The sequence below is a fragment of the Scleropages formosus genome, chromosome 5 (genome assembly GCF_900964775.1).
Source record: "Scleropages formosus chromosome 5, fSclFor1.1, whole genome shotgun sequence".
Classification (NCBI taxonomy): Eukaryota; Metazoa; Chordata; class Actinopteri; order Osteoglossiformes; family Osteoglossidae; genus Scleropages; species Scleropages formosus.
Window position 1 is genome coordinate 35,201,478 of NC_041810.1, and position 26,861 is coordinate 35,228,338.

General features: G+C 40.4%; 1 protein-coding gene across 2 annotated transcripts in view; it reads right to left on the bottom strand.

The window, feature by feature from the left end:
* The window catches only part of elac2 (elaC ribonuclease Z 2), a 30,675-nt gene extending 4,649 nt beyond the window's left edge, over nucleotides 1-26,026 (bottom strand). Inside the window, exons 1-19 of one of the 2 annotated variants that reach the window (XM_018734390.2) lie at nucleotides 25,557-26,026; nucleotides 25,231-25,281; nucleotides 22,397-22,467; nucleotides 20,663-20,727; nucleotides 17,364-17,421; nucleotides 17,155-17,223; nucleotides 13,538-13,633; nucleotides 13,388-13,437; nucleotides 13,242-13,300; nucleotides 13,084-13,156; nucleotides 12,779-12,891; nucleotides 12,090-12,188; nucleotides 11,822-11,960; nucleotides 10,536-10,621; nucleotides 9,527-9,648; nucleotides 9,311-9,404; nucleotides 5,403-5,541; nucleotides 3,648-3,686; nucleotides 3,234-3,343 (exon numbers count right to left, since the gene is read on the bottom strand). In XM_018734390.2, coding sequence (XP_018589906.1) covers nucleotides 3,234-3,343; nucleotides 3,648-3,686; nucleotides 5,403-5,541; nucleotides 9,311-9,404; nucleotides 9,527-9,648; nucleotides 10,536-10,621; nucleotides 11,822-11,960; nucleotides 12,090-12,188; nucleotides 12,779-12,891; nucleotides 13,084-13,156; nucleotides 13,242-13,300; nucleotides 13,388-13,437; nucleotides 13,538-13,633; nucleotides 17,155-17,223; nucleotides 17,364-17,421; nucleotides 20,663-20,727; nucleotides 22,397-22,467; nucleotides 25,231-25,281; nucleotides 25,557-25,897 — 1,874 coding nt within the window. In that variant the 5' untranslated portion in view covers nucleotides 25,898-26,026. Of the gene's footprint in view, nucleotides 1-3,233; nucleotides 3,344-3,647; nucleotides 3,687-5,402; nucleotides 5,542-9,310; nucleotides 9,408-9,526; nucleotides 9,649-10,535; nucleotides 10,622-11,821; nucleotides 11,961-12,089; nucleotides 12,189-12,778; nucleotides 12,892-13,083; nucleotides 13,157-13,241; nucleotides 13,301-13,387; nucleotides 13,438-13,537; nucleotides 13,634-17,154; nucleotides 17,224-17,363; nucleotides 17,422-20,662; nucleotides 20,728-22,396; nucleotides 22,468-25,230; nucleotides 25,282-25,556 lie in introns of both variants that reach the window. The other variant, XM_018734389.2, reaches the window with a different exon arrangement.
* Nucleotides 26,027-26,861: the final 835 nt, after the last annotated feature.

Sequence of the window (26,861 nt, forward strand, 5' to 3'; positions counted from 1 at the left end):
GTGACGCACAACACAGAAAGGCAAAGTGCACATCATGAACAGGCGGAGACACACGGATGACAGACATGCAATTCTTGAAATCGTGTCAGTTTGTCTGATGTCACCATTTAAACCAGCATATTACTCAAGTATACAGAATTGGTAATGTTTAAAAACAAAAAACAACAATGGAAAAGATAAGACAGAACAGACAAACAAGTCTGAAATACATGTTTTGAGACCCTTTTGGAAAGTTGAGAGTGATTCAGGAGTTCTAAGTGAGAGGGAGATCATTATACCACAAAAGAGAGAAGAAATACTATTACAGGCAGTCCCCGAATTATGAATGATTTCTGTGTCCTCAGTCTGTTGTTAAGTCGGATTTTAACGCAAATTAGGTCAGTTAGGTATGGTGGGAATCTAATATCAGTTTGTCAACTGTGTGTTTTAGTATATTGCATATCGTGTACTCTTCTAGGCATTAAAAAAACATTAAAGAAACCCTTTGGATACACTAAAACATCTAATATTACAATATAGTAATAATACACACACACACACACACACACACACACACACACACACATTTTCAGAACCGCTCGTCCCATACGGGGTCACGGGGAACCGGAGCCTACCCGGCAACACAGGGCGTAAGGCCAGAGGGGGAAGGGGACACACCCAGGACGGGATGCCAGTCCGCCGCAAGGCACCCGAAGCGGGACTCGAACCCCAGACCCACCGGAGAGCAGGAGTGTGGTCCAACCCACTGTGCCACCGCACCCCCGTTATAGTAATAATAATACAATGTAATGATAGTAATGATAATAATAAATGTAACTACAGTATTTATAAGACAGACAGACATAGAAAGAGAAATGTTACTACTATCGTGAGCATCAATAGCATCATCGCCTTATTTCCTCTTTAGTTTCAACTGTGATCGTTTCTCTTTTCTTGGATGCATCACCATCGCTTGCATCACATTTATGCTTTGGTGCCATGCCCACAGTTAGGAGGGTAAAAACAAAAAAAAAAAAATTAAAGCCAAATACAGTAACATATGAGACACATAATGGGAAAAGAAAGAAGTCTGGCCTACCTTGGGCTCATGCACCCCGCCCACGAGTTGCAAACAGCTGTAGACGTGCAACGTTTTTATGCATGTTGCAAAGTAGGGTCTGTTTATTATTACAAACCATTGTATATACAGTAACTCGAATTTTTAATACAATAGGCTTAATTATGAAGTTCTCATTCGATTGTTACATCCGACTTATAACCCGTACTTACAAACCACCCCTTACTGCCTGGAAGTTGATATTTTTTGTCACCCTTAAAGTACAAAGAAATAAACGCCATTGCTGCTCCGTGTTTCACTCTGCAAACCATGAGGACCCTGCATTTAGAGAGTGTTTAGCATGACATGGGTCAAGTCTGACATGATCTTAATCTTGATTGTCAGACTAACGCTTTATTTTCCATACTATAAGGGTATTCATGTTTCAAAAGCCGCTTATGTGATTTAAATAATATTTACATTTTCATAGTGTATTTGTAAAAATTTTTATTGAATAATCTACTTTAGTTGTGAGTTAGGGCTACCATGTCTGAACATGTGATTGGGTAAGACTCGGTGTGACAGAAAGTATATTATTTTATTATGGAACAATAGTTCCATAACAACATAGTTGGTAGGGGGCGTAAACTCTATGAAACTGCCCCACTCCCTGAAACTGCACTAATGGAAAAAACATGATTCCTTAGGCTTCTGTTTTTATCTTTAAGAGCTTTATGTTTTGTAAGCTCCATGAAGCTGCCACCCTACAAACAGCACAAATGGATACAAACATGATTCCTTAGGCCTGTTTTGCTGTTGTGGCATGGAAATTCAAATTTCTGCTGTTGTTTTCGAGATATTATCAATATTTTTCCAAGACTGATTTCACTTACTCTTTAGTGTTGTCTTTGTGCCGATTTAAACCTCAGACCCCTCGTTTTACTTTTTGACATATTAATAATTGTTTACACGTCACATGAGACCACCCAGCACCCCTACAATGCCGTAGACACCTGCTTATTCTTTGGTGCTGCATTTGTGCTGTTTTGTGCCGTTCAAATGGCAGTTTCATCTCTTTTACTTTCAGAAGTATTAATGATTGTTTACATGGCACGAGGTCACCCAGCGCCCCTACAACCATGCCAAGACCCGAATTCGGACATTTTCTTTAATGCTGCATTTGTGCCGGTTTCTGCTGTTTCAAGAACCTTTCTGTCTCGTTTACTGTTTGAGGTACTAATTTTATTACAGGCATACCGTGGTATACAGACTCCTGGATTAGAGACTTTCAATACAACAGACCTAGAAAGTTTGGAATGTTTGGTACATGGACATTTTTGGGGGTTTCAGGCAGACTTCCCCCCGACCATGTAGAACAAATGAACCAATCAAGCACGACCTTCAACACTGATGTGAAGTCAGGAGCCACCGAGATACAGAATTTAAAAACATATGAGAACCTCTTCTTAATTTTGCATTGTTTTTCAAGTTGTTTTATTAGACTTTTGAGAAGTTTTTTTTACTTTCTATGTTTCTTCTTTGCATATCTCGACATTTAGGAGGGATGTCAAAAGTCACTTGTCCCCTGATCTCATAAGTGCTCAATAAAAGTGTGTTTGTTATGTTTAATAATTTGTTTAACAAAGGAAAAGCATACACAGAACAGTTTGTGTAATATATACTGGTCCATATGGTGGTATGTGACAAACGGACTATTCAAAAATCATTTGTCTGGATCCAAATCTCTCCTATTCGCATAATGCACTTCCTCTATTGTTCTCACAGATGTACATCACTTTGGATAAAGGTGTCAGCTAATTGAATAAAAGTAAATGTAATATAAATTTAATTTAAATATGACTGTCAATGGGCAGACTGAAAAAAGGCAGTTTGCTTGTATTCCACATTGGCACAATTTTACAACTGTACTAAGGGGTAACAGATAAATATGGTGTATCCATCGAAAAATTTGACTTCATCCATTTACAGAGGCCCATTTGTACTGCTCATTATTACTATCGAACAATATCACATAAAAGATACAGGAAGTACAACATACAAACTAAGATGGAAAGACAATGCTGATGAATACTGTTGGTGTGCTACATATCAACCTAGTCACATAAGCAGGTAATGACATGACAAATTCAACTGTTCTCTTACAAACCCCAGCCATCTACCCCCAAAAGACACTTACTTGACATGGTTAAGTATTTCCTGGCAGTGATCATGGTACTGGTTCAGCCAACGCATGATCTGAAGGGGTGCCACCAAGTGAACAGGAGAAAATGGTATCCCAAAAGCATCCTGGATTACAAAGGGATGATGTGTTCAAAACATTTCGGTGAATTTTAGAAAAATTCACACTACAGTCAACATTAAAATGCAAAAGTACTGTTTGTCTTTGTATTTGTACACGTACACACAATACTGTTGAAACTTCAACACAAGGCATACAGGTTAGCCCTTCCACAGTATCTTGAAATCTTCCACAAATTAAGAAACTGTCAGAGGTAAATGACATTATCAGAAAGCTTTTGTTTCTTGTGATGAAGTAGACTTTAAAACTGTCTCCATAAGCCAAGAAACCACTTTCCAAAAATGTACTCACCAAGGCCCTCTTCCTTTGAAAGAGCAGCTGCAACAATCCCTTTTTTTTTTTTTAAACAAAAAAAAAAAAGAAAAGAAAGAAAGAAAAAATGAGATACTTTTCTGGGATACATTTGGACATATGAAAAAGACTGATAAATGTCTAACATTTATCCATTTTAAAAATGACACAGATACAATACTAATTATTACCTGTTATTGAGCCAACATGATCTAGCGTTGTCATCTTGGATGAACAACTATTTTCAGTGATTGCCTTATATATGTAAAGTTGAGTATTCATACTGGATCATTTAAGCTAAATCCTCTACAGCAGAAGCAGGACTGAAACGCTGAATCGTCAGCATACAAGGCGAGCGCTCCAACCTATATGACACCTGTTGTCACCAATGCTTCAGCCACTGTACTATACACTACCGTTCAAAAGTTCGGAATCACCCAAAAAATTTTTTTGATAGAAATGGACACTTTTATTCATCAAAGCATTAAATTGATCAGAAATGATGGTGGATACACCAAATGTCATAAAACTTGTATATAACTTTACATTCTAAAAATACTATATTGTGCTAGCCAGTCTATCAAAGACAGTACTCCGACGTACGGTTTCTTCACCAAACAGGTTTTGCATAGCTCTGACGTATGCTTTGGATTGTTGTTCTGCTGCATGATGAAATTTGCACAAATCAAGAGCTGACCACAGGGGATGGCATGATATTGTAAAAACAGAGTGATATCCTTTCTGGTTCATTATTCCTTGCACTATGTGCATATGTCCCACCTTACATTACTCTTCCCCCCACCATGCATAACAGAAGGCATTAAGCATTCTTCCACCATCATTTCATTTGCTCTACATCTCATATTTTGACCAAAGCACTTCAAACTTACTCATCCCTCCATAAAACTCTTTCCCAGTTTTGCACAATCCAATGTCTGTTCTTTTGCCCACTGTAACCTTTTCTTTTTACTTTCCAGTTCCAGATGTGACTTTTTCTTTGAAACTCTGCCTCTCAGGCCACCCCACGAAGCCATCTTTTTATTGTTGCAGATGACACTGGTATTTGGTTTTTACTAATTTACAAGAAAATGTAAGGTGTGTTTCAAAAACTACAGACTCTGATGTACTGATCATCCAGTGCAGTTGTGCATCTGGGCTTTCTGCTTCTTCTTCTATCCTAGTTAGATACAGTCAGGACAGTAGTGGACACCTTTGTGTGAAATCTTCAGTTTCTTGGCAAAAAGATGCAAGGAATAACCTTTGTTTTACCAAAAAAAAAAAAAGAAAAAAAAAAAAGACTGACATGCTTTCTGAGAAAGCAGTTTCGCTCTGGCCATTTTTGTATCCAGAAATAAACTTTAGGAACACCAATACCATTCAACCCAAGGAAAGAATTACAGAATAACTGGTTTCAGCTGTGTTAACAATTACAAATGTTTATGTGCCATTATAGTTTACCATTAGGACAATAGAATAATGGCATCTGAAAATGGGGCTTTGCTGTAATATGCAATTTATAAGTCAGTCATTTCAAGTAGTAGTAGCCATTTGCAACATTAGTAATGATGTCTTGGATATATTTTTAAATCAGTTTAATGGTACCTTTATGCGTTTTTTTTTAAGTATGAATTTTTTCCTAAAACAAACATTTCTGGGCAATTCCAAACTTTTGAATGCTAGTGTGCATACACTTTAAAACCAAATCACATCACATGCTATTTGGTTTCATTGTTTTTTTAATATCCACTTCTTTACCGTGTGATGATCGGCATGCATGTGGGAAATGAATATCGTGGACAGCTTTGTCAGAAGGTCATCCACATCGTTGCCATAGTGACGACACAGCTGCCCAAATGTGCCTTCACCACAATCAAGCAATATGGACTGAGTAGAGCTGAAATAAACCAACAGCGCCATTAATTTACACACAGTATCATGGGTATAAGATGGGGGAGACTGCTGGAACAATGAAAAAGTATCAAGCAAGCTCAATGTGTGCCTCCAGAATTTGTGCATAACTTGTAATGCAAATATACTGTGGCCCTCCAAAATACAAGAAGTTCTTATATTGCTGTATCATGTATTACAGTGAGCCAGTTTCTTAAAGGTGTCCAACAGTGACCTTATTATGCTGCTGTGCATCTCTGTTGCAGCATTTCTAAAGGAAGATAACCATTACAATAAACCTTCCATCCATATCAAATTTTAAAAAAAATTGTCTGAGGTTATAGAAAGGAGTAACTGGACAGTTTCACAGGTACAGATGTGACCAAAAGTGTTGGTACACCTGCATTTTATTGAAATAATGCACCATTCTTCCTGAAAAGTGTTTTATTAAAATATCTTTTGTAATTCATACATGCATTTCTTTTGGTTTGCAGTGCAACAAAACAAGAAAAGGTTTGAAAACTGAATTCTTGTGCATTCAACAAAGACAGTAAAATAGCCAGGAAAATACTACTGATACTTTTAGAAATAACTAATTGTATTGTAGTGCTACTTCAAGCAGTATATTGTCTTAATTAGCATCATAGTTGTCAATATTTTAATCGTTCATTCAGCCAGTGTACAACCAGTTGAGAAGTGCAGGAATCTCTCTCAGAGGTAGAGAAAGTGCATGCTTGCACTTGTCTCCAAAGGCCACGCTACAAAGTATTACAGTAAGGGTTCCAATAATTTTATACATGCCATTTTAATTTTATTATTTATAATGTTAAGCCATGAATCTTTAAGTTTCAGCATAGTTTGAAGAAAACTCTGTCTTTTTCAAAAAAAAAAGTGGAACGGTACCAATATTTTTGGCCATGTCTGTATTTCTTATTAAACAGAAAGTCGGGTGGATTCAGCATGTGCAGATATTTCACCCGCATGAAACTCAGCTTTGGACTTTGCAGATCTCATTACTGTCAGTGAGGGTACAAAATCAGAAACTTTCTGCTCGGTTCGGTCCCTCGATGACTGGTTACAATCAGGAAGGGGTCCGAAAGGTCAAAGGGTAGAGCATTGCCTCCTAGGTTGTCACTTTGCAATCATAATAAACTTAGCAACCTCTCCATCAAAGCTGATGTTAATATATTTGGCAACTGAGTCTGGAATATTACCCTTCAGAAATGTATTAAACTAGTAGTAGACGTGAAATGTCTACCGCCTGCATGGGTTCCAGCTATTGAAGCTACACTGGAGTCGCCAACAATGAGGTTTCCACTTTCATAGTGCACGCTGGCACAATTGATATTCACGATTAGCAGTCAGAGGTGCTACAGAAATACACACCGGTCCCAAGCCTGGATAAATGGAGAGGGGTGAAGAAACCAATTGCAAACTACTCCACTATCTTTACCAAAATATTTTATAGATCACAATCAAACGTCTTCAAACATGGTGCTGGAAGGTGGGCCCCCTGGGCCGGAAAGCACCCTACAAGCGACCAGGGAAGAGCAAGGACGAATTTCGAATAGCTCGGACAATGACGACGCGGGTTGGACAAATCCATCATGACTCCGGTCTGCCGATGCACCCCCACACGAAAGAAATTGTCTGCACTTTACGAAGATTCACAACATCGGAACCTGGAACATCTGCGGCATGAATGCCGGCAAACTTGACATCATAAAAACTGAAATGAAACGGCTCAACATCGATATCCTTGGTATTAGCGAGCTCCACTGGACAGGCAGCGGCGTTATTACATTATTAGTGACGATTACACGCTATACTACTCTGGGAATGAAAATTGTCGCAATGGTGTCGCCTTCAAACAAGAATATTGCTAAGGCTGTTCAATGCTCTAATGCCATCAATGACAGAATCATATCTGTATGCATCCGCGGGAAGCCTCGCCCGCTCACAATATTGCAGGTTTATGCACCCACCATCAACGCAAAACTAGAGGATATCGAAAAATTTTACACGGATCTCCAACAAGCAATCGATCAAGCCCCTGCCAAGGACACCATCTTTATTGCTGGGGATTAACACAAAAATAGGCGCTGGAAAAGAGATACCTGTTGAAGGCAAATTTGGATGAGGAGAACAGAATGAGGCCGGTGACCGCTTGGTTCAATGCTGTCAAGAAAATTGATTACTGATCGCGAACACATGGTTTGAGCAGCCAAACCGTCGCCTATACACATGGACAACTCCAAATGGACAGCATCAAAATCAGACTGACTACTTCTTCTGCCAACAACATTGGAGGAGCTCAGTACAAGCAGTCAAAGCACTTCCGGGTGCCGACTGCGGTTCCAACCATCAGCTACTTGCCGCAAAAGTCAAACTCCGGTTCAACACCATCAAAAGACCACCTCCAATAAGACGTTTCGATGCCAGTAATATCCCAACACAATACACGGTCAAGGTAAAAAATAGATTTGAATCAGTCAATACAGTCGAGAAAGCTCCAGAGAAATTACGGGATGAAATGAAATGAAATCGATAACAATGGACACAGCGAAACAATTCATCCCTTACCAAAAAAAAAAAAAAAAAAAAAAAAAAAAAAAAAAAAATCAGCAAAAAGACCACAACGGCTTTCAGATGCGATGACCGAAATCGGCAACAGGAGATGAGCAGCCAAAGTCACTGGCAAGAGCACCGATTTCATTTTTTAAATGCGTAATTTCAAAGAGAAGCGAGGCAAGATAATGAGCGTTACTGGAATGAGCAGTGCGCAAAATTGGAAGATGTTTGCACACAAGGTCACATCCGCAAGCTCTTCACCCATGTGAAGCAGGCACGGGCACCATTCATGCCCCGCAAAACAGCGACCATCAAAGACCAGAATGGCAAAGTTCTACAGAGTGAAAACCAAATTGAATATAGGTGGCAAGAGTAAACAAAGGAATTGTCTGCGGGCAACCAACCAAGTCAATCAGCTGGTCACGAAGACCCAACCAAGCAAGAACCAGATATTCGGAGGTGGTAGCCTGGACTTTGGAACAACTACCAAACATGAAAGTCCCGAGCACTGATTGCATTCCGACCGGATTACTCGAGCCAATACCGACCCCAACGTTAACAGAGATCTTTTGCTAACTTCACTTTTTACACTAAAGCTTTCAGTTGGGTAAATTTATATTGGATAGATCTCAACCAAACCAGACTAGATTATTTATCAATGTATTTAAACAGCTGACCGTAATGAATCCCCTTAGACTGATTTAACTCTGGAGCACATGAATGCATTTTCATACCCTGTGACCACACATTTTTTTAATTTGAAGTGTGCAGGGTAAACAAAACACGTCTCTCACACTTGTACTAGAACCAATTAAAAGATATGATCACATCCGAGTGTCAAAAAGCAGCAAAAAATTACACTATACAAACATGTACCAAACCACTTTACAACAATTTATTTCTGAGAGAGAACTTTCTGTCCCTTAAAATCAATGTACAAGCTACTCACTCTATATTTACGAAAAACATATAACAGGTAAAAAATAACCCAAAAATGATGTTACTGGTTTACGTGATGTGTCTCCTTTAAGCTGTGGAATTTTTATTGACCTTTCAATGGCATGTCAAATATATTGCTTTTTATTTTTTATTACTGAAGCAGCTCAATAACGACAGGTTATAAGCCTTACGCAGGGCAAACAGCTTAAGCTTTGTCATAATTATGATGCCTATGTAACTCGGTGTGGTGGAAGGAAAATATGTACCTGATGTTGAGAAGGGTTCCACTAACATTCCTGATCTTCATGGGCTGAGACGATGCTGTTCCTAGGAACACCACTTCTGGGTACTTTACACTCTCTACTTTTAAAAACATCAGAAATACAAAAATCTGAATTATCTCATTGTCTCAAGCTGAACTATTCAGTCTATTGAGGAGTAGTCAGATTGGCACTTGCATGACAGTAGCATCATGAACCTACCTTCTGTGACTGCAGTATTAGCGGATTGCAATTTCTTAAACTGCTCCAGCTCCCTGAGGAAGTCAGGCACTTCTGCAGCTTCCTTCACAAACTCAGTGATATCACACATGGGAATGGAGTCTCTGTGGTTGGAGACATGTCAAAAGAGGACTGAGCTACACCACACAAATGATGCAAGAAAAAGGTAAAGTGGAGGAGTAAGAACCAACTGCAGAGTCTTCCTTTGTTTGCTTTCCACTTAAGACTTAAAAGCTTTCAATGCAATAGCTACAGCAATCTCTTGATTATGAATTTAATCAGTCCCTGAAAATGGTGCCGATACCAAAGTGCAGATGGAGAACCTATTTCTCATCATTTTAAATGGGGAGAATCAATGTGCTCCCAGCCCATCTGAAAATTCCAAACCAATTTTCCCAAATATCAGTAAACCACGTATAAAACTACCAACCCACAATTTCAGCACAGGAAACACTTCATGATTATCAACCACTCGAAGTCATTCATGGGTAAGTTTGGAGGCAGTATATTTTGGAAACAAATTGTTTTCCTTATTTGGTACACAGGAACAAACATTGAATAATTTATTTGAAAACTGAGTGCAGACAATTTAAAATAAACAAGGCAATTACTGCAGTGAACTGTTACTATAGTCATGGAAATCAATAGAAAGAACAGGGGATTTTAAGTTGTGGCAGGTGGAGGAGGCTTGGCAGTCATTCTTTTACTGCCGCTGCAAAAATGGGTTGAAATAAAGCCAACAATTGAAGGATGCCTGCATTTTGTATAAAAGAACTGACTACTACTGTCTGACCTAGTTCAATGCCTGTGACTTTGCTATGAGAACATTATGCTTACAATAAAATGCTATAGGTAAATGTCTAATCGCTAACATTTTAAGATGATGATGAATGAATGAAGATCACCAGCAGCACCACAGAAAAACTCTGGGAGAGAACAGAAATACAAAGCAGCAGAACTGATCTATTTAGGTCTGACTGGTGTGACTCACCTTTGCCATTCTAACTTTGGCCGTAGTTGGAACTTGAGCATGCATTCGGCCCTCACACCGGGCACAGGTAGGACAGCCTCTTTTCCCTAGAACCAACACACAAGAGAACACACTTACAGCAATGATTAGCCACATGTTTCAGCAAAATCTGGGGTTCAGTGTGAAGGGTTAATCCTGATTTATTACTGGTCAATATGGAGGACATTCCACAGTAGGCGGTATTAAGAATCCACCACTCTTACATTACTGCTCTTAAGTGATGTTACTTAATTACTTCACAAATGCAAGAAAGCAAATTACTATTTAATTGATGCCACAAGTAGAATAGTGATCAAGGCTGTTGATTCACAAGCTGAAAGTTTTCAGTTTGAATCCCATGTCTGCTACATTACCCTTGACTGAGGTACATACTCTTAACTGCTCCAGAAATCATACTCTGCTCTATAAATCACTAAATTGGTTAGGTAACAACTTGTACAAAGGCAAAAGGTAAGTGAAAAATTAGGTTTGCAACATTACTTTGTTTCTACAAGTTTAGATTTTAACAACAACAACAATCAAGATTAGTGAGGTAAATCTGTACATACCACTTATAATAGTCAGCAAAAGAAATTTGAAAAGTACAATCAAAATGCCTACTTTGAAACTAAGGGCACTAGCAGCAGCGACATCTACAGAAAAAGCTCAAACATATCATTTCTGAGGGTATGCGAGCACAACTATTTAATTTTTTTAAGCAGCTTGAATGCAACTGTGCCTCACTGAAGAAACTTTTATAAAATGGCTATTTCTGCTGAGTGAAAAATGTCAATTCAAATTTCAAAAGAACACCAGTACAAACTTTTTTTGTAATCTGGTCAAACATAAAAAGGTTACAAGAGATATAACACACAACATTAGCACAATATGTGCACACTTCAGAAACAGACACTATGCACTGAGGGTTACATTACATATAATAATAATAATAATAATAATAATAATAATAATAATATGTACAGTGCCTATAAAAAGTGTTCACTCCCCTGGGACTTTCACATTTGTGGTACAGCACAGAACCAAGATGTATTAAGCAGATTATTTCAGTCACTCAACAACACAATGTATGCTATAATATCAAAGGCAATGCAGACATTGTATCAGAGTAAAATGTGAAAAAGTCCAGGTTTGGGGGGGGGGGGGGGGGGTGACGTGAATACTTTTTAAAGGCACAGTACATGGCCTTTTCAAGTATACATTTTTAACACAAACAACCAAAGCATCACCAGAAGAGCCCTCTGTGGTACCTCAGCTGTGTAGTTTTTCAGCTGTGGGAATATCTCTGGGTGAATCATGTTGAGGTGTGTTTGGATCTTAAAGCTCCGGATATTGTGAACAGTGGACACCTGCTCATTCAAGATCAGGTGTTCTGTACTGGGACCAAATCTGAAAGCAAAAATTTGACGAGGAGAGATGGAAAAAATAAATAAATAAATAAATAAATAAATAAATAAATAAAATCACCTGAGCAACAATAAACAGTCAGCAAGAAAGAAGATCCACAACACACCATACCTTTCCATCCAGCTCTTGTACTGATGCGTCTCTAAGACCGAATCTGGTGTTATGTGCACCACCAGGGCGACTGAGTCTTTTCCTCCTCCATTCTGGTATCTGTGGAGAAGATCCCTTCACTATGACTGACATCTGTGTTCATTACAGGACCACTAGCAGACCATAGGGGCTGACTCAATGGGGAAGACACACAAAACTACCTAAAGTCAGTTATTTTTAATTATTAGTATTTATTTACTTTTCAAAAACAAATGTACAATGATGGGTTTGCAGAAGTTCATGACAATTATATACCCAGCTACAGAGCAGAGTGTTTTTACTAGAGCCATTCAGGGTGTCTTGCTTCCTTAGTGGTACAACAACAGGAAACGGAGGATCTGGACCAGAAAAGTGACTCTCATGTCAGCTCTCTACCTTCTGGGCCAGGTCCATAGTTCAGTGTGGGTACACTCAAGTTCTAAGATTGACTGCTGTGTGACACAGCTGTGGATACAAGGAGTGTATCTCGCACATACTCAGAAGTTTCGTTTCTTAGAAGCTAAGAAACAAGAAGGATGTACTTCATTAACATTCTTCATTTAGATGATGCTTCTGTCCAAAGTGACACATGAAAAGCTTTACACAAAGAAAAAATTTTACTTTAAAAAAAAAAAAATAAAAAAAGTCAAAATTGGTTAGTAACACAACACCTGCTGATGACATCACTAGTGCAAAGCGGCTCGACAAACTCCTCTGAAGGGCATTCAACTACAATGAAAGCAGGCCCAGGGTCAGCAGGGGTGCACACCTCCTCTGGCCGGATCTGCAGGAGTAATGAAAGAACCTCTTCATTAGAGGACCTCATAGTAAACATTTACAGAAAAAGATGAACAATACAGCAAGAACTGTAAAGGAATAACAAAAAGCCATCATGAGTTCAGGATAATGGTTTAAAAAAATGGTAGCGTGTAGTAAGTGATGCAACTTAGAAACCCATCTATGAACATTGCCAAACCTCTCTTCCTTCATAGATGATGCTCCTCCCATCCTTCAGAGAGGCAACAATGGGCCCAATGGCTGCTGTGCCACTATAACAAGGAAAAATAATAAAAAAAAAAATAATAAAATCCCTATACACAGGAAGAGAAGGAATGGTTTACACTTCTGACTTACACTGGTAATCCAAGTTCTTTGGCTTTAAGAACCAAGAAATTTCCCTTCTTTGGATGCAGCTGCAGGAAAAAAAAAAATAAAATTAGAACACACATTTTTGTGACCAAGATCGGCAAGACTTTTCATAATCTGATGCTGTTTCTCACCTTGCAAATAAAGGCAACAACTAAAGAGGGATCTCTGGTGACCTTCGAACCTGTAGGTCAAACAGTGTGCTCTACTTAATTGTACTGATACAACCATCTCCTGTCCAGAGTTGAAGTATACAGTGAAAAGTGGCACAGCGCTGGTCTCACCCAAGCTTTCCATTGAATCTGTCACGCGACTGTTGCGTGCCACACACTCCCTGGAGGGGGAGCAGCTGGAGGTTGGCCTGTATCTGGCGAGCCTGGCTGAAGATGACAGTAGGGTCAGTGCTGATGGCCACTGATGAACAATTACTTTGAGTAACTAAACAATATTTTGGACTACTGAAAAAATCAGTACATCTCACAATCTGACAGTGGACGATAGCCCTGTTTGCTAGTGCAACTCACTTTGTGTTCCCACTGGGGTGGGACTACTCATGATGCACTTTAAGAGTTTTTACAAGAGCTACACAGAAATACACATGACAACGTACCCTTTTTAAATACAGCAGGATTGAGATTCGGGACAACGCCACCGTTTCCTGTTCCACAATCACTTTAACACGTGGGGAGAAAGCAGAAATAAGAACGCCAATCACCTCCATAATGTGACAAGGCAGGTCTGTATCAGTTTGGAGTAAGGAAGGGGGGGGCTCACTCCTTCATTGCACAGTGCGTGCACACATTGAGTTGGTTGTATTTGTTATATCTTACAAAACCAGTCCACCTCTACAAACACACAACATACACTTAACTGTCCCTGGTGTCTGTTATGCATGTTATTTCACTAAATCATTTACCAAACATGATTGCTTTGAACCTGGCAAAACAACTAAAACCTTACTGGAGTTATCTTAAATACTGTCTGCTTTTGGGACAGCCCATGGCCAGGAAAAGAGAAGAACAAGTTACTATGGAAGTCTTTTCATGAAACACTATGACAAGGACAAAGGGCAATGTAAGGGAACATTGCATTTAGTCTAACTAGACATCTGTACATTTCTCTTTGCTGAATCCCTGTCTGTATCACTGATACCCCCATTATGTTGATGGAAATGGCTCAGGCCTTCCTAAAGGAACCAAAAAGAGGCAAATTAAGGTCTCTCTTTGGTGCTTTAGAAAGAGGGGTGCAGATGTATGTATTGTGTGTACTGCTGGTAAAGGAGAAGTATTGTGGATGTTTGTAAATATTGTAATTTGGATGTCTTTTATGTCAATTAACAATTAAGCTACAAATTTAAGGACATCGTGTCTCAGTCTCTCTTACACAGCTGCTTGGCACAGTTTTCAAATGCAGTCTCAGTTTGAAATGCTGGGCTGAATGTTGGGAGCCCAGACCGGATACAGAAATACCCAGAGCAATAAATAAGTGGTGTTACATAGAAAAAAATTGGGTATCTGGGTATCCAGAGACTGAGCAACAGGGGATTACTATAAATTGGGGGGGGGGGGGCTAGAGATATTTAACATTTAGAACTTGACCATTTCAAAAAAAAAAAAAACAAAAAACTAATTAAGTACCTGCTGTCAAAGTAAAATAACCATGTAATTAGGACAAATGTTTTCATTGTGCTCAATGTGTCTGCTGTATTAAAAAGGGTACAGTACATGTGTTTCTATAAGCTGATGTGATAGTTCTCCATTATACTAAATGTCATATGATGGCTTTTGTAAATATCAGTACAAATATGCAAAGAAGATGGAAACAAAAGTGAAAACTAACACCCAGCAAAACGTGACTGGTGTGTATTTGAGGATTTTTAACCATTACTTTTACAAACCCATAAGCTATAGTATTACCTTAGTGTAAACATTAGCACAATTCCTTTGTAACAATGAAAGAGGAAAAGCAAAAGAAGTCTTACTAAGCAACGGGCACCAAATGAGCACCAGGGTGACCGCCCATGACAACATGTTCAACCACTGCAGGGTAGACATTTCGCTATATATCAAATATTTCACAAGTCAATTGCCTATGTGAAAATAGCCATCACAAGCAAAATAAGACAAGGAAAACTTCCAGTTGAAGGGCAAAAGGGCAAACGTCAGGAAACAAACGAAAAGAAGAAAGCAACAGCAGAGGAGTATGGTACTGCACAACTGCAATGCTCCATGTGATAACGTCACCTTCTCTGCTACACTGCAGGTTTCTCTATGTTCTTCTTTGGTGATTCATTCTTTCTTTTGTGTTCCTTTCTCTCCACGTCTGTGCTACTCACACACAAATCTTTTTTCTGTTCTGTGGAGATGATGTTGGGTTTGTCTCTGGTTCTTTTGTCCCTTCTCTACATGTTCCAGTGCACTGAGCGCTGCAGCTGGTGAACAAGTGTTTTTACGTGTTCTGGGGATCCAGCATCTGTGCTTGCATGGAGGACTAGAGTTCCCAATGGCCTTGGGCCTTGAGCAAGGACACCAAGGCTGCAGAGGAGTGCCTATGGAGAGGTTTCAGGCTGGGCAAGCAAATGGAGGTCACCATCAGTGCCATGGGAGAAAGGGTGGTAGGTTTGCTAGGCATGTAAACGAGAAGTGTAATGCCAGGGAAAAATACCATGGATGGGAAATGGATCTGCGGACTAGTCACCGAGCTGAAAACAGATAGTGTCTGTCAGACATCATCTGCACTACAGCTGCAAGACCTCAGACAAGGTACGCCAAACAAACACTGTGCCTGCAGACTCACCTGAGATTGTACAGATCTGGAACTCAGCGACTGCTGTATCTCCTTCGAGACATGTGCTGTACAGCATTGTGCCATATCCTTCACGATCAGTAAAGCATCCCCTTATCTGCATGGCCACCACAACTGCTGCTGCAGCCAATTTATTCCCCCCCATTTCTGCAGACACCCTTCTTCAGTAGACTCAAGTGCCAATGCAAACATGACTTCATTCTTTTGATAGTTTTTCTTTCGCATCACTAAAAGACCAAAGTGGTAGCAAAGCTCTAATACTTTGCACATCCATAGCAGTGTTTCTATTTGACATCAAAGGTCTGTGTTTTGTTGGACGTCTCTGCAGCATTCTGTTTACAGTTATTCATTTAGCAGACACTCTTGTCCAAAACAACTTCCGATGAGCACTATGTAGGGTTTCCTTTGCTCCCTTACACTGTCCAACAGGTACTCCCCCCCCCACCCTTATAAACCCCATCATCCCCCACAGCAGCTGGACAACTATTTTACATTTTTCCACAATTCCAGATAACCACGACTATTTACAATGAACAGCTGTTCCCACTCAAACATGACCCTCCTCAGTAACACAGGTCATTACAGTCCATTTACTCATGTAGCTGTTTGGTCCAAACCAACTGGTCCAAAACACTGACAATGCTAAACTACCTACAACTATTCATCCATTGATAAAGCTGGCTCTTTTTTTTTATATAACTGAAGCAACTTAGGGGTAAATGCCTTTCTCGAGGGTACAGCAGCAGTAGGTAAGATTCGAACCAATAACCTTCGGATCCAAAGGCAGCAGCTCTAAACTGTCAGCTGTCCCCCTAAAAACGCTGACTAACAATTAATCCACACTCTGTTCTTCACGTCATGACTACATTTGAGTGCACCCCCAACCCCAGTTAAACCTTGATGGCACAAGTGCAGTCTGCTCAGTATGCTTTCAAGCCAAAACCCCCAAAGATGCAGCATATAAGTTCAGTATATTGTAAGTATCAGTGAGGAAGAGGTAAATCTGGGTTTGAGCTGTAAATAAACTTTTGAATGAGAAGAAAAATACAAGTTGTTCTGTAAATCATGTACACCAGTCTGGTCTGGTCATACTCACCAGGTATTGGTACCTGTGTAACAGTCATGGTCTCATCCGAGTACTCTGGTGCAGTGCATGGCCGAACGGCTTCGAAAGAGAAATAAACACATAATGTTAAAGCAGTGCAACCCATTAAGTGACCACTTAATTGGCCTTGAGATGCAAGTGACAAAGGTTTGAAAATCACTGAAGTATGTTTATGTAAATGGAAGGTTTTAGAACAATACCTAGTTTGATATCATCCAAAGTTCCTGAGAAAACACGAATGGCCTCTAAGTATTTTTCCTTTTAAAAAATAAAAAAAAAGAAAACAAAACATTTGTTAATGTCATGACACGCAAGATGTAGGTCTACAAACGTGGACAGCTATTTAACGTGGATTTCATCCTGTCATGCAGGTCTATACACACTACATCCAGACTGTCCCGGTGTTCCCCCACCTAATATCAGCTCCACCTGCTCTTCGCTCCTACACTCCAGGAGATACGAGACGAACCGTTCTATGGAGCTGTGGAATAAGCTTCAGTTCAACAGTAAGTCTCTTACTAGTGCTCTGACTTTTCCAGACTCCTCTCTTGTCACCATGGAAGCGCCTATAAGCACCCATTCTGTTGCGTTACCAGTTGATCTTTCTCAGAGTATCTGTATGCTTTCGGTTAATACCTTTGTAAAAGTTTGACTGTTTCCAATTGTTTTTCAGGTCACTCCTCATTTTATAAAGGTTTCAGTATATTTGAATTTAGCTGGCAGTAGCATATTTCATCCAGCACCAGCATAATGTGGTTTTTAATCCCACAGCATTTCTTTTGTACGTCTGCTCATTTAGCTGATGATTTTCGCCAAATGTTAACATGCTTACAATCATTTACAGGTGGTCCCTGACTTACGATGGGTTGACTTGCGATTTTTTCGACTTTACGATGGTGAGCTGGTGATAGACATTGAGTAGAAACCATACTTCAAATTTTGAATTTTGATGTTTTCCCTGGCAAGCGATATGCAATTCAATAGTCGCCCATGATGCTGCGCAGAGGCTGCAATCCGCATCTCCCAGTCTTCCATGCATAGGTGGTGGTGCCCACATCTGTCCGCAGACCAGAAAGAACGGGTATAAAGCAATCGTGCCAGCACACCTGCTAGGAGAACCTCGTCTTGAGCAACCGCATCTCCAGCACGTCTCCATGAGCAGCGTTTTTTGTCCCTCTTCCGCATCCTACGGAATCCCGCCTGTGAATCGCCTAACCCACGCCTGTCCGTGACAACAGTGTCTGCCTGCACCTTTTGGTGCGTTTTCAATAAAACACACCCGCATTCGGATTCAGCAACAATGCCTCGCCTTTGCCTCGTTGACAATGACAAGTGGTGTGTATTAAAAGCATTTTCGACTTACGATGGGTTTCACGGAACGTAAGTCGGTGATCACCTGTACACAGCTTCCCCCCCCCCCCCCTCCCCAGTTTTATTTTCTGAAGTTTGTTTCCAAGAAAATGAAAGAAATTTCTTCTTTTATCCAGTTCCCCCACCTAAGGTTCTCTGAATCGTGTACATGTCCTTAAAGCTTTTAGGAAGTCTACATTTGGAGCAGATATTTTATATTTAACTTTTTCATTCTACTTTAAGTCTTGAATGCACGCAGAAATCAATTAATGTTATTTTATAGTGGTTATTTAAGATTTTCTGGGTGTACTGGGTAACAATAAGCCATTTGGAAAAAACATTTTTCTTAAACAGTCTAGAGTGCAAGTGTAGTGTATATAAAAAGTGACTTTCTGAAGTAAGCTAACCATTATACTGTACGTGTACTGTCTTGACAAAGATGAAATTTGTATGTCGTTTAAATGAATAATTAGATTTAGGTGTATGGAGTTATGGGGATGGTGGTGGCGCGACAGGTTCAGTCAGTGCCCGTTGGGTGGCGAGTCTGGGGTTCGAGCCCTGTTTGGGGTGCCTTGCAATGGACTGGTGTCCCATCCTGGGTGCATCCCTCCCCCTTTGGCCTTGCACCCTGTGTTGCCGGGTAAGGCTCCAGCTTGCCGCTCGGGACAAGCGATTGACGATGACGGATAGATGTGTCACATGGAAGGCAGTACATTTGATTACGTACACCTACTATTTTATATATATATATATATATATATATATATATATATATATATATATACATACATACACACACACACACACACACACACACACAGTATATATGTGTGTGTGTGAGTGAGAGAGAGACAAACAAAGGCCAAACACCGCTTACCATGCTGATAGCCATACCATCCTAACACATTTGCATTACATTTACTCATTTAGCTGAAAGTTTTCTCCATTGTGACTTACAATGTTCAGCTACTTACTAGGTATTTAACTATTTACACATTTATGCAGCTGGGTAATTTTTCTTTTTACTTTAGTAATTCAGGGTAAGTACCTTGCTCAACTGGATGTGAAGGCAACTGCCCAACTGAAAGCCCTGTGTGAGAGGACTTGCCTTGGATCATGTGGAAAGCTCTGAGAAGTTCACCTAGGATAAAACCCGGTGAGCTCAAAACATTTCCCTTTGAAGAATAACACCTTCTGTCCAATAAGTCTCGCACCTTGATTATGTTTGTGAGCAGCGATGCCGAGACGCATCTGGGATTAATTTCCTAGCAAGCCATACCGTATCTTCTATTTATCATATTTTGGTGTTTGACAGTTTTTCATGGGTGTTAGGAGTTTATAATAGAGCACGTTTCTAGTTCTCACATTTTACTGAAGTGTTTTTCTTTTTCATTTAAACCTGACTGGTTCATGAGCCCCAACCAGCTCACAGGTAGACATAGGACTCTCTCAGCACATATCTGTCCTCTTTGGAGGGTACCTCAAAGCACTTTGGGACTTGCTGTTACTGGCGATACTCTGTGTAGCGCTTTGGGTAAATATATATTGCACTGATAAAATATTTCTCTTTATCAGAGCTCCTAGAGAGTCCTGGCTTTTCTTCCACAATCAAGAGACAGAGAAAGGCACAAAGTTTCAACTCCTTTCCCCAGACACCTTGCACAGCCTAAGAGCTCTAGCATACAGAGAGAAGCCAGTCAGTCGGAGCCAGTGTCTTGCTGTTCCGCAAACCAGTACATTTATTCATTCAGGAGGCAGTGCTCTCCAAAACAATGATGCACTAGAGTACTGTTCCCTTCCATCCATGGCACCTACAGTAATAGATACGTTACACACGCTGTTCTGCAGAGACTGCATTAGGACTGAACCTATGTCCTCTCACATAGTCCAAGCACTGTGAGAACAACGCTATTTGCTGCGCCACTATGCTGCCCAGTTAGAGTGCAAAATTAAGGTACGATGGTGTGAAGTGCATGAGTGAGAGAGCGATATGGGTATGCAGTTTCAACAATTCAGTACATCTCAGTCTCTCACACAGGCACTTGGTGCAATTTTGAAATGTGGTCTCAGTTTATTGCATGGCCTGGACTCAATACAGGGACATATTCTGCTTTACCATGTTAGCCATCCACTTTACCATGAAACTCACCAGCTGTGGGGGGCCTGAAAGAACGCACTCAGGAACTCCTGTCTCTTTCAGTGTCAGTATCATCCCTGCAAAGTGATGTAAAAAAAGGAAGAAGGTGGCATCTCTGAGACATGATTCCATCAGGTTATCCATATATCTACATTAGAACTTAGCTAACATACATAATTTCTCCAAAACCCACTTAAAACAAGCCCAAAATAGACCATATTGCAACTAATGTGTTTGCTTTGCTTAAAGACAGTGTGTATTAAACTCATTCACTCAAAACACAAATAAGGAGCTCAATTGTTTATCACACATTGTCAAAGAACAGAAATTGAGGTTTTATGAAACATTTATACAGAGAATTACTTAACCAGTGAAAATGGGGGGGGAGGGGTCATTAAATAGCTTAAAAAGCAATAAAAGAATGAATTAAATAGGTACATTAATAATTTCATTTTCATATGTGTATATGCATATACACCCATACACACATACTCACATGTTACTGAGGAAAGGACATTGCATATTTTAAAATAACTTATGAAAGGGCATTTCAGATGTGGTCCTAAAGATCTAAGTCATACTCCTTTTACCTGCTGACTCAATGAATCAAATGATTAAAGAGATACTGAAGTAGACTTGAGCAGATGGAGTTGTGCTTCTTCCAATCAGCAACGAGTTTACGTTTATATTACATGCATCCATTTAGCTGATGCTTTTCTCCACAGCAACTTATATTTATACAGCTGGGTAATTTTACGGTAAGTACATTGCTCAAGAGTACTACAGCCAGAGGTGGGAATCAAACCCGCGATCTTCGGACCCAAAGGCAGTAGCTCTAACACTATGTTGCCAGCCATTTCTTTAGAACTTATCTTTATAACCTTTTAACTACTTTGGTAAATTCACACACACACTTTTGCTGTAGCATCTGAATACTACAATCAATCGAAAGCTCAATGCAGCATTAGTTTAAGTAATTACACCAATCAGCCAAAACATTGAAACCGCCTGCCAAATTTTGTGTAGGTCCCCCTCATGCCACCAAAACAGCTCTGACCCACTGAGGCATGGACTTCACAAGACCTATGAAGGTGTCCTTTCGTATCTGGCACCAAGACGTTAGCAGCAGATTCTCTAAGTCCAGTAAGTTGTGAGGTGGCTCTTCTGTGGGATCAGATCAGACAGGTTAGCCTTCACTCTCCACACGCAATACTGGGCCTTGGGCGCCCGTGACCCTGTTGCCAGTTCACCAGTTGTCCCTCCTTGGACCACTCTTGGTAGGTACTAACCACTCCATACTGGGAACACCCCACAAGAACACCCCACTTTCGAGATGCTCTGGCCCAGTCATCTAGCCATCACAATTTGGCCCTTGTCAACGTCGCTCAGATCCTTATGCTTGCCCATTTTTCCTGCTTCCAACACATCAAATTCAAGAAATGTGTTCACCTGCTGCCTAATATATCCCACGCCATTTCAGATGCCATTGTAATGAGATAATCAATGTTATTCACCTGTCAGTGGTTTTAATGTTGTGGCTGATTGATGTAAATGCCAAGCTGGATCATAAACCACAAGCACCAGCATGCTTCTAATATCTGTGACTGTACAGAGAAATAGCACAGCTGGAACTTTGCTTCAAAAGATGATCAGAGGTACTTCTCCCACCCCCCGGACCTTAAAACACATGGCCTTTAAAAACATGCAAAAAAAAAAAAAAAGTACAAATATAGTAATAATTCTTACCTGACAAACCACCAACATTTTCATAGCTCATTCTAGTTAAAAAGATGTTGTCCAAACGGGAGATTCTCAATCTGAAAAATGTAACAGTATTTTGACAACCTGTTCAGATAAATGAGGATGAATTCTAAAGTGTTAAAGCTGAAAGTTACATGTGTAAAAACAGAACAAATATACTGCCAGTTTTACGCAAATAGGGACATTAATTCATATTCTAACATATGGTTCTGAATCCTTATTTGCATCTCAAATTGAGTTGTAATGAATATTTTTGAGTACGAGTCTCTGAACTTCACGTAAGCCCTGTTACAGCCCACATGTGGACTGCCATGTCCAACATGTTATACCTGGCCCTCAAGTTAAACATGTAAATTATACATTTAACCCCTATAATATATATTAAAAAAAAAAAAAGAAAAATCATCATTTTCTATGTACAAAATTACTGCACTTCACTTACCCGTTTTCAAATAACGCATACGTAGGACAGCATTCACCGGTGTAACAAATTACAGCCCCAAATTTCAACACAAATGCATTTTGTTCTCAAGACGTCTTCAGCATGTACAAATGTTACCGAAACAAGTCAATAAAACAGGGAACATACAATGTCAAGTGACTCAAACTCATGTTGCAGGGGGGTGCATGTGTCACTGGCAAGAGAAAGGTATAAGTGTTACATGTGGACAACAGACAACCCATGCCAAACCACTACATTAGGAACTTTCATGACGAGACATGATCAGGGTTGTGGAGTTGGTACACAAAACCTTCGACTCCAGATCCAGTAACCCAATAATTGCTTTCAACTCTGACTCCACAGCACTGGACACGATAGCTCAATTTGTTGTGCAATGTGGCCAACTGAGCACAATGTATGATGAACCTGAGCCTCTCATCTGACAACAGCTAAATAACCAACTGTACCCTATTAATATCATGAGACAGAGAAAAAAGAAAATTAGAACTCAAACAAAAGCAATAATCACAAAAGGTTTATGTTACAAGAAGCACAATGGGTTAAACATCCTTATTCATACCCCGGGATACCGCGTTAAACACGTGGACAATGTATTCTTCCTTTTGGAGGAGACAACTATCCCTACAATTACCTCTGTCTATGACTCTGGTCTCAATTACCAAAGGATGAGTTCCTCCCATGGTCAGACGATAGGTGTTTGGTGCAGCTTCAATCAATTTCTCTGCACTGCCTTCCTATAGCCACTCGAACCAAATTCAAGACGATTGTTATAACCTAAAAAAAAACATCAACAAAACTGCTCCAAGCTATTTACAAGACTTAATCAACTGCTACATCCCAACCAGATCACTTCGCTCTTCTCCTTCTGCTTGCTTGGTGGTCCTGTGCACGAAAGGTAAAGCACAGAGGTTCTCGGTTCTGGCTCCATTGTGGTGGAACGACCTTCCCTCTCACTCAGAACTGCTGGAACTCTGTCCTCTGAAAACTTACCTCTTCCAGACTCACTTCGCCCACAATCTCTTAAGCGCGTGTAAGGTGTAAATGTTCATGCACCATAACTTTGATCATACCCAGATAAGCCTTTACACAGCTTTACACATACTCCTGTATTGTACGTAAATGTTTGCATATCAAAAAAAAGTCGGAAGGTGATCACGAATCGTCTGAGTTTTATGCAGCTACTCGTGTGATAAACATTGTTTCATTCCACTATATGCATCAAAATAACTTTACTTAAGCATCACGTGTGCAACTATGTCTCTCTCTCTCTCTCTCCTAATGTAATGTACAAATTGTATCCTCTGAGATGCACGTCACTTTGGAGAAAAGCGTGTGCTAAAAGAAGAAATGAAAATAAATGAATGAATGTAAACTGGAATGTGTGGATGGTACTGAAGGTGCTGGAGAAGTCAAAAACTATGGCCCTAATCATTTTTCCAGTTTTCTCCAAGTGGAACTAAGCCCTGTGGAGCATATACTGGCTAACAGCATTAACCACACCAATAGAGCAAGCAAACTGATAGATAACTTCTTGTAAGAGCTCCCAGGAGTTTAAGACATAATGAAGATGTTTATAACATGCAACACGAAAGCCAATGGTCTGAGCACAGGTGCCCCTACTCTTTGGAGCTGGGATGAAGCTAGATGTCTTCCAAATTTTCCATAACCAAGACTTGATAATATACCATAAGAAAAGAGCACACAATGATAAAGCTATTGAAAAATTTTATGCTGTACAGTATCTCACAAAATATAGCAAATAGGTATCTAAATGTAAATTTTCACCCCAACAATGTACATTAAAGTGTGGAACCCCAGTGCAGTAAGCATTGCTTGGTCTCATCTACCTTCCTGAAGCTTTTCAGCCTTTAAATGCAAGCGTACACGTTTGGTTTGTTTTGGTTGCTTCATTTATGGTGCTTTCACATTAAATGAGGAATACTGAACAGCCAAAGTGAAATCTCAGATTTGCACTTCTGAAGTGGTTACTGCTCAGTTTCAGCTTGAGTCTCCAAAGGGACAGGTCTCCACACCCGGTCAACTTTTAGCATTTTTCACTTGTTCCATGATATATCCTTATTGACTCCAGACATTACAATTGTACGCTTACTTTTATTCATTTATATGCTGACATGATGTTCAACATTGTCACACTCTAGCAACGGTAAGTGCGTTGAATATTACATTTGATTCAATTTCAAGTTGCTACCCATTCCTTTTGGGGGGGGGGGGGGGGGGTCTTCTTCCTTCAGCATGTTGTGCTACAATATCAATATGTGTAGGAATGAGAAAGTCGGTCGGTCGGTCGATGGATGGGATGGATGGATAAGTCCCTCCAGCGCATTCACTCACTTACTTGTGTTCCTGCATCAGTCGCTGTGTTCCTTCACCGCAGTTGAAGAGATACCTGCAAAGGACACGTCTCTCCTTTATGATGATCTACATGATACACAAAACAAAACACACGGAAGAGAGGACTGAGGCAACACGAACGAAAGGCGGTGTCAATTGGAGCTCCGGTCTCTTCAGTTGTGTCCAGCAGGTCGGACCCACGTGACGTTCGTTCGGCGCGCAACACCGGCGGTGGCTCGAGTCCTCGGCACAGCCGTTCATTAGCGAAAGCCGGCGGCTGCTCATCTCCTCGCTAATGCTCAAAACCCACCGAGGCCGGCCGGGACTCACCGGTTGTACTCGGAGAAGACGTAGAGCGACGCGCCATTGTCGCGGCTGCCGGCTCCCACCACCTGCACGTACACCGTGGCCGCGCCGTTCAGCTCCCCGTGTCTCCGCTGTTCCCGCGTCTTCACGTGGCGCAGCGTCTCTCTGGGCGCTTTCCTCGCTCTCTGTGTCGGAGCGCTGTCCGCACTCGAGGCCATTCTCCGCGGGAATGAGGAAACGCCGGGCCGCACACGGCTCTGTCGAGCCCATAAACCGAAGCAAAGCGACTTAATGCCTTCTTTTTGCTCCAGAAACAATAATCCACTCGCCTGGAAGTCAAAAAATGCTCTTTTTAAAGTGAACATTAGGTGTGGGATCTCTTACTAAACTGCTGACAGCCAAGGAGACGGTTTTTCCCTATAATTTACAATCTCATGCTCATGTAAGTCGCGCTTTCCCAACACCAACGTGGGACAAACTCCCATCATAAGTGACGCAGCTTCTATCTGCGCTGGATGATGACGCTACGCTCCAACTAGACCAATCGAAAGCCGCGCGCACGTGTGACGAAAGCACTGTGCTTTAGTTTGCATAAGTACTGTGCTTTTATGTCACGAAGTTAGTTATGTTCGGATACAAAATAAAATTTAAAAAAACTATTGAAAAGTATCCTGGATTATGCACAACATCCAGTGAACAGTAACTGCAAAAAACGGAAGGTCGTGTTTAAAACGGTCCTTCCAGTGTTTAAGAAATTTCGGGGGCCAAGTTAGAAGTTGAAGTGAAGTCGTACTATGTGTCCCTAAGTCAAGTGTTAAGATTTATAATTATGCGCGATAAATTTGGGCAAATATAAAATTCCAAATCAGTTTCTCTTGTGTTTACAGTATTTCATATGCAATTTCGTTCAAAGCTTCCACGTAAACCCCGAGAACGCAACCGCGCCTGGTGTTCATACCTAACCTTGCGGAGCAAGTGGGAAATCTAATGAAACACATCCATTACGCTTGATATTATATACAGTAGAACAAAAGCAATTTTTGATGTGAGTGTTCTGATGGTAGGTACATGAATCCCCAGTCAGGTTCTGTCTGACAAGCGTGTCATTATTACCAATCTTTTAAGTAAATTGATTTTCCATGCATCAAGGCAAATTCCAATGTAAAATCATAGCAGTCCCTTTAATAACTGTTTATTCCTTATGTAAAAAAATAACAGTTGTAGATGTACTGATCATAGCTCTATTCATTTAGTACAAATGTGCAGCAAAATTCTATTAGTAGGCCTTCCAGGCCAGGGACTTTCCTGCGGTTCATTTTGACAAGCATC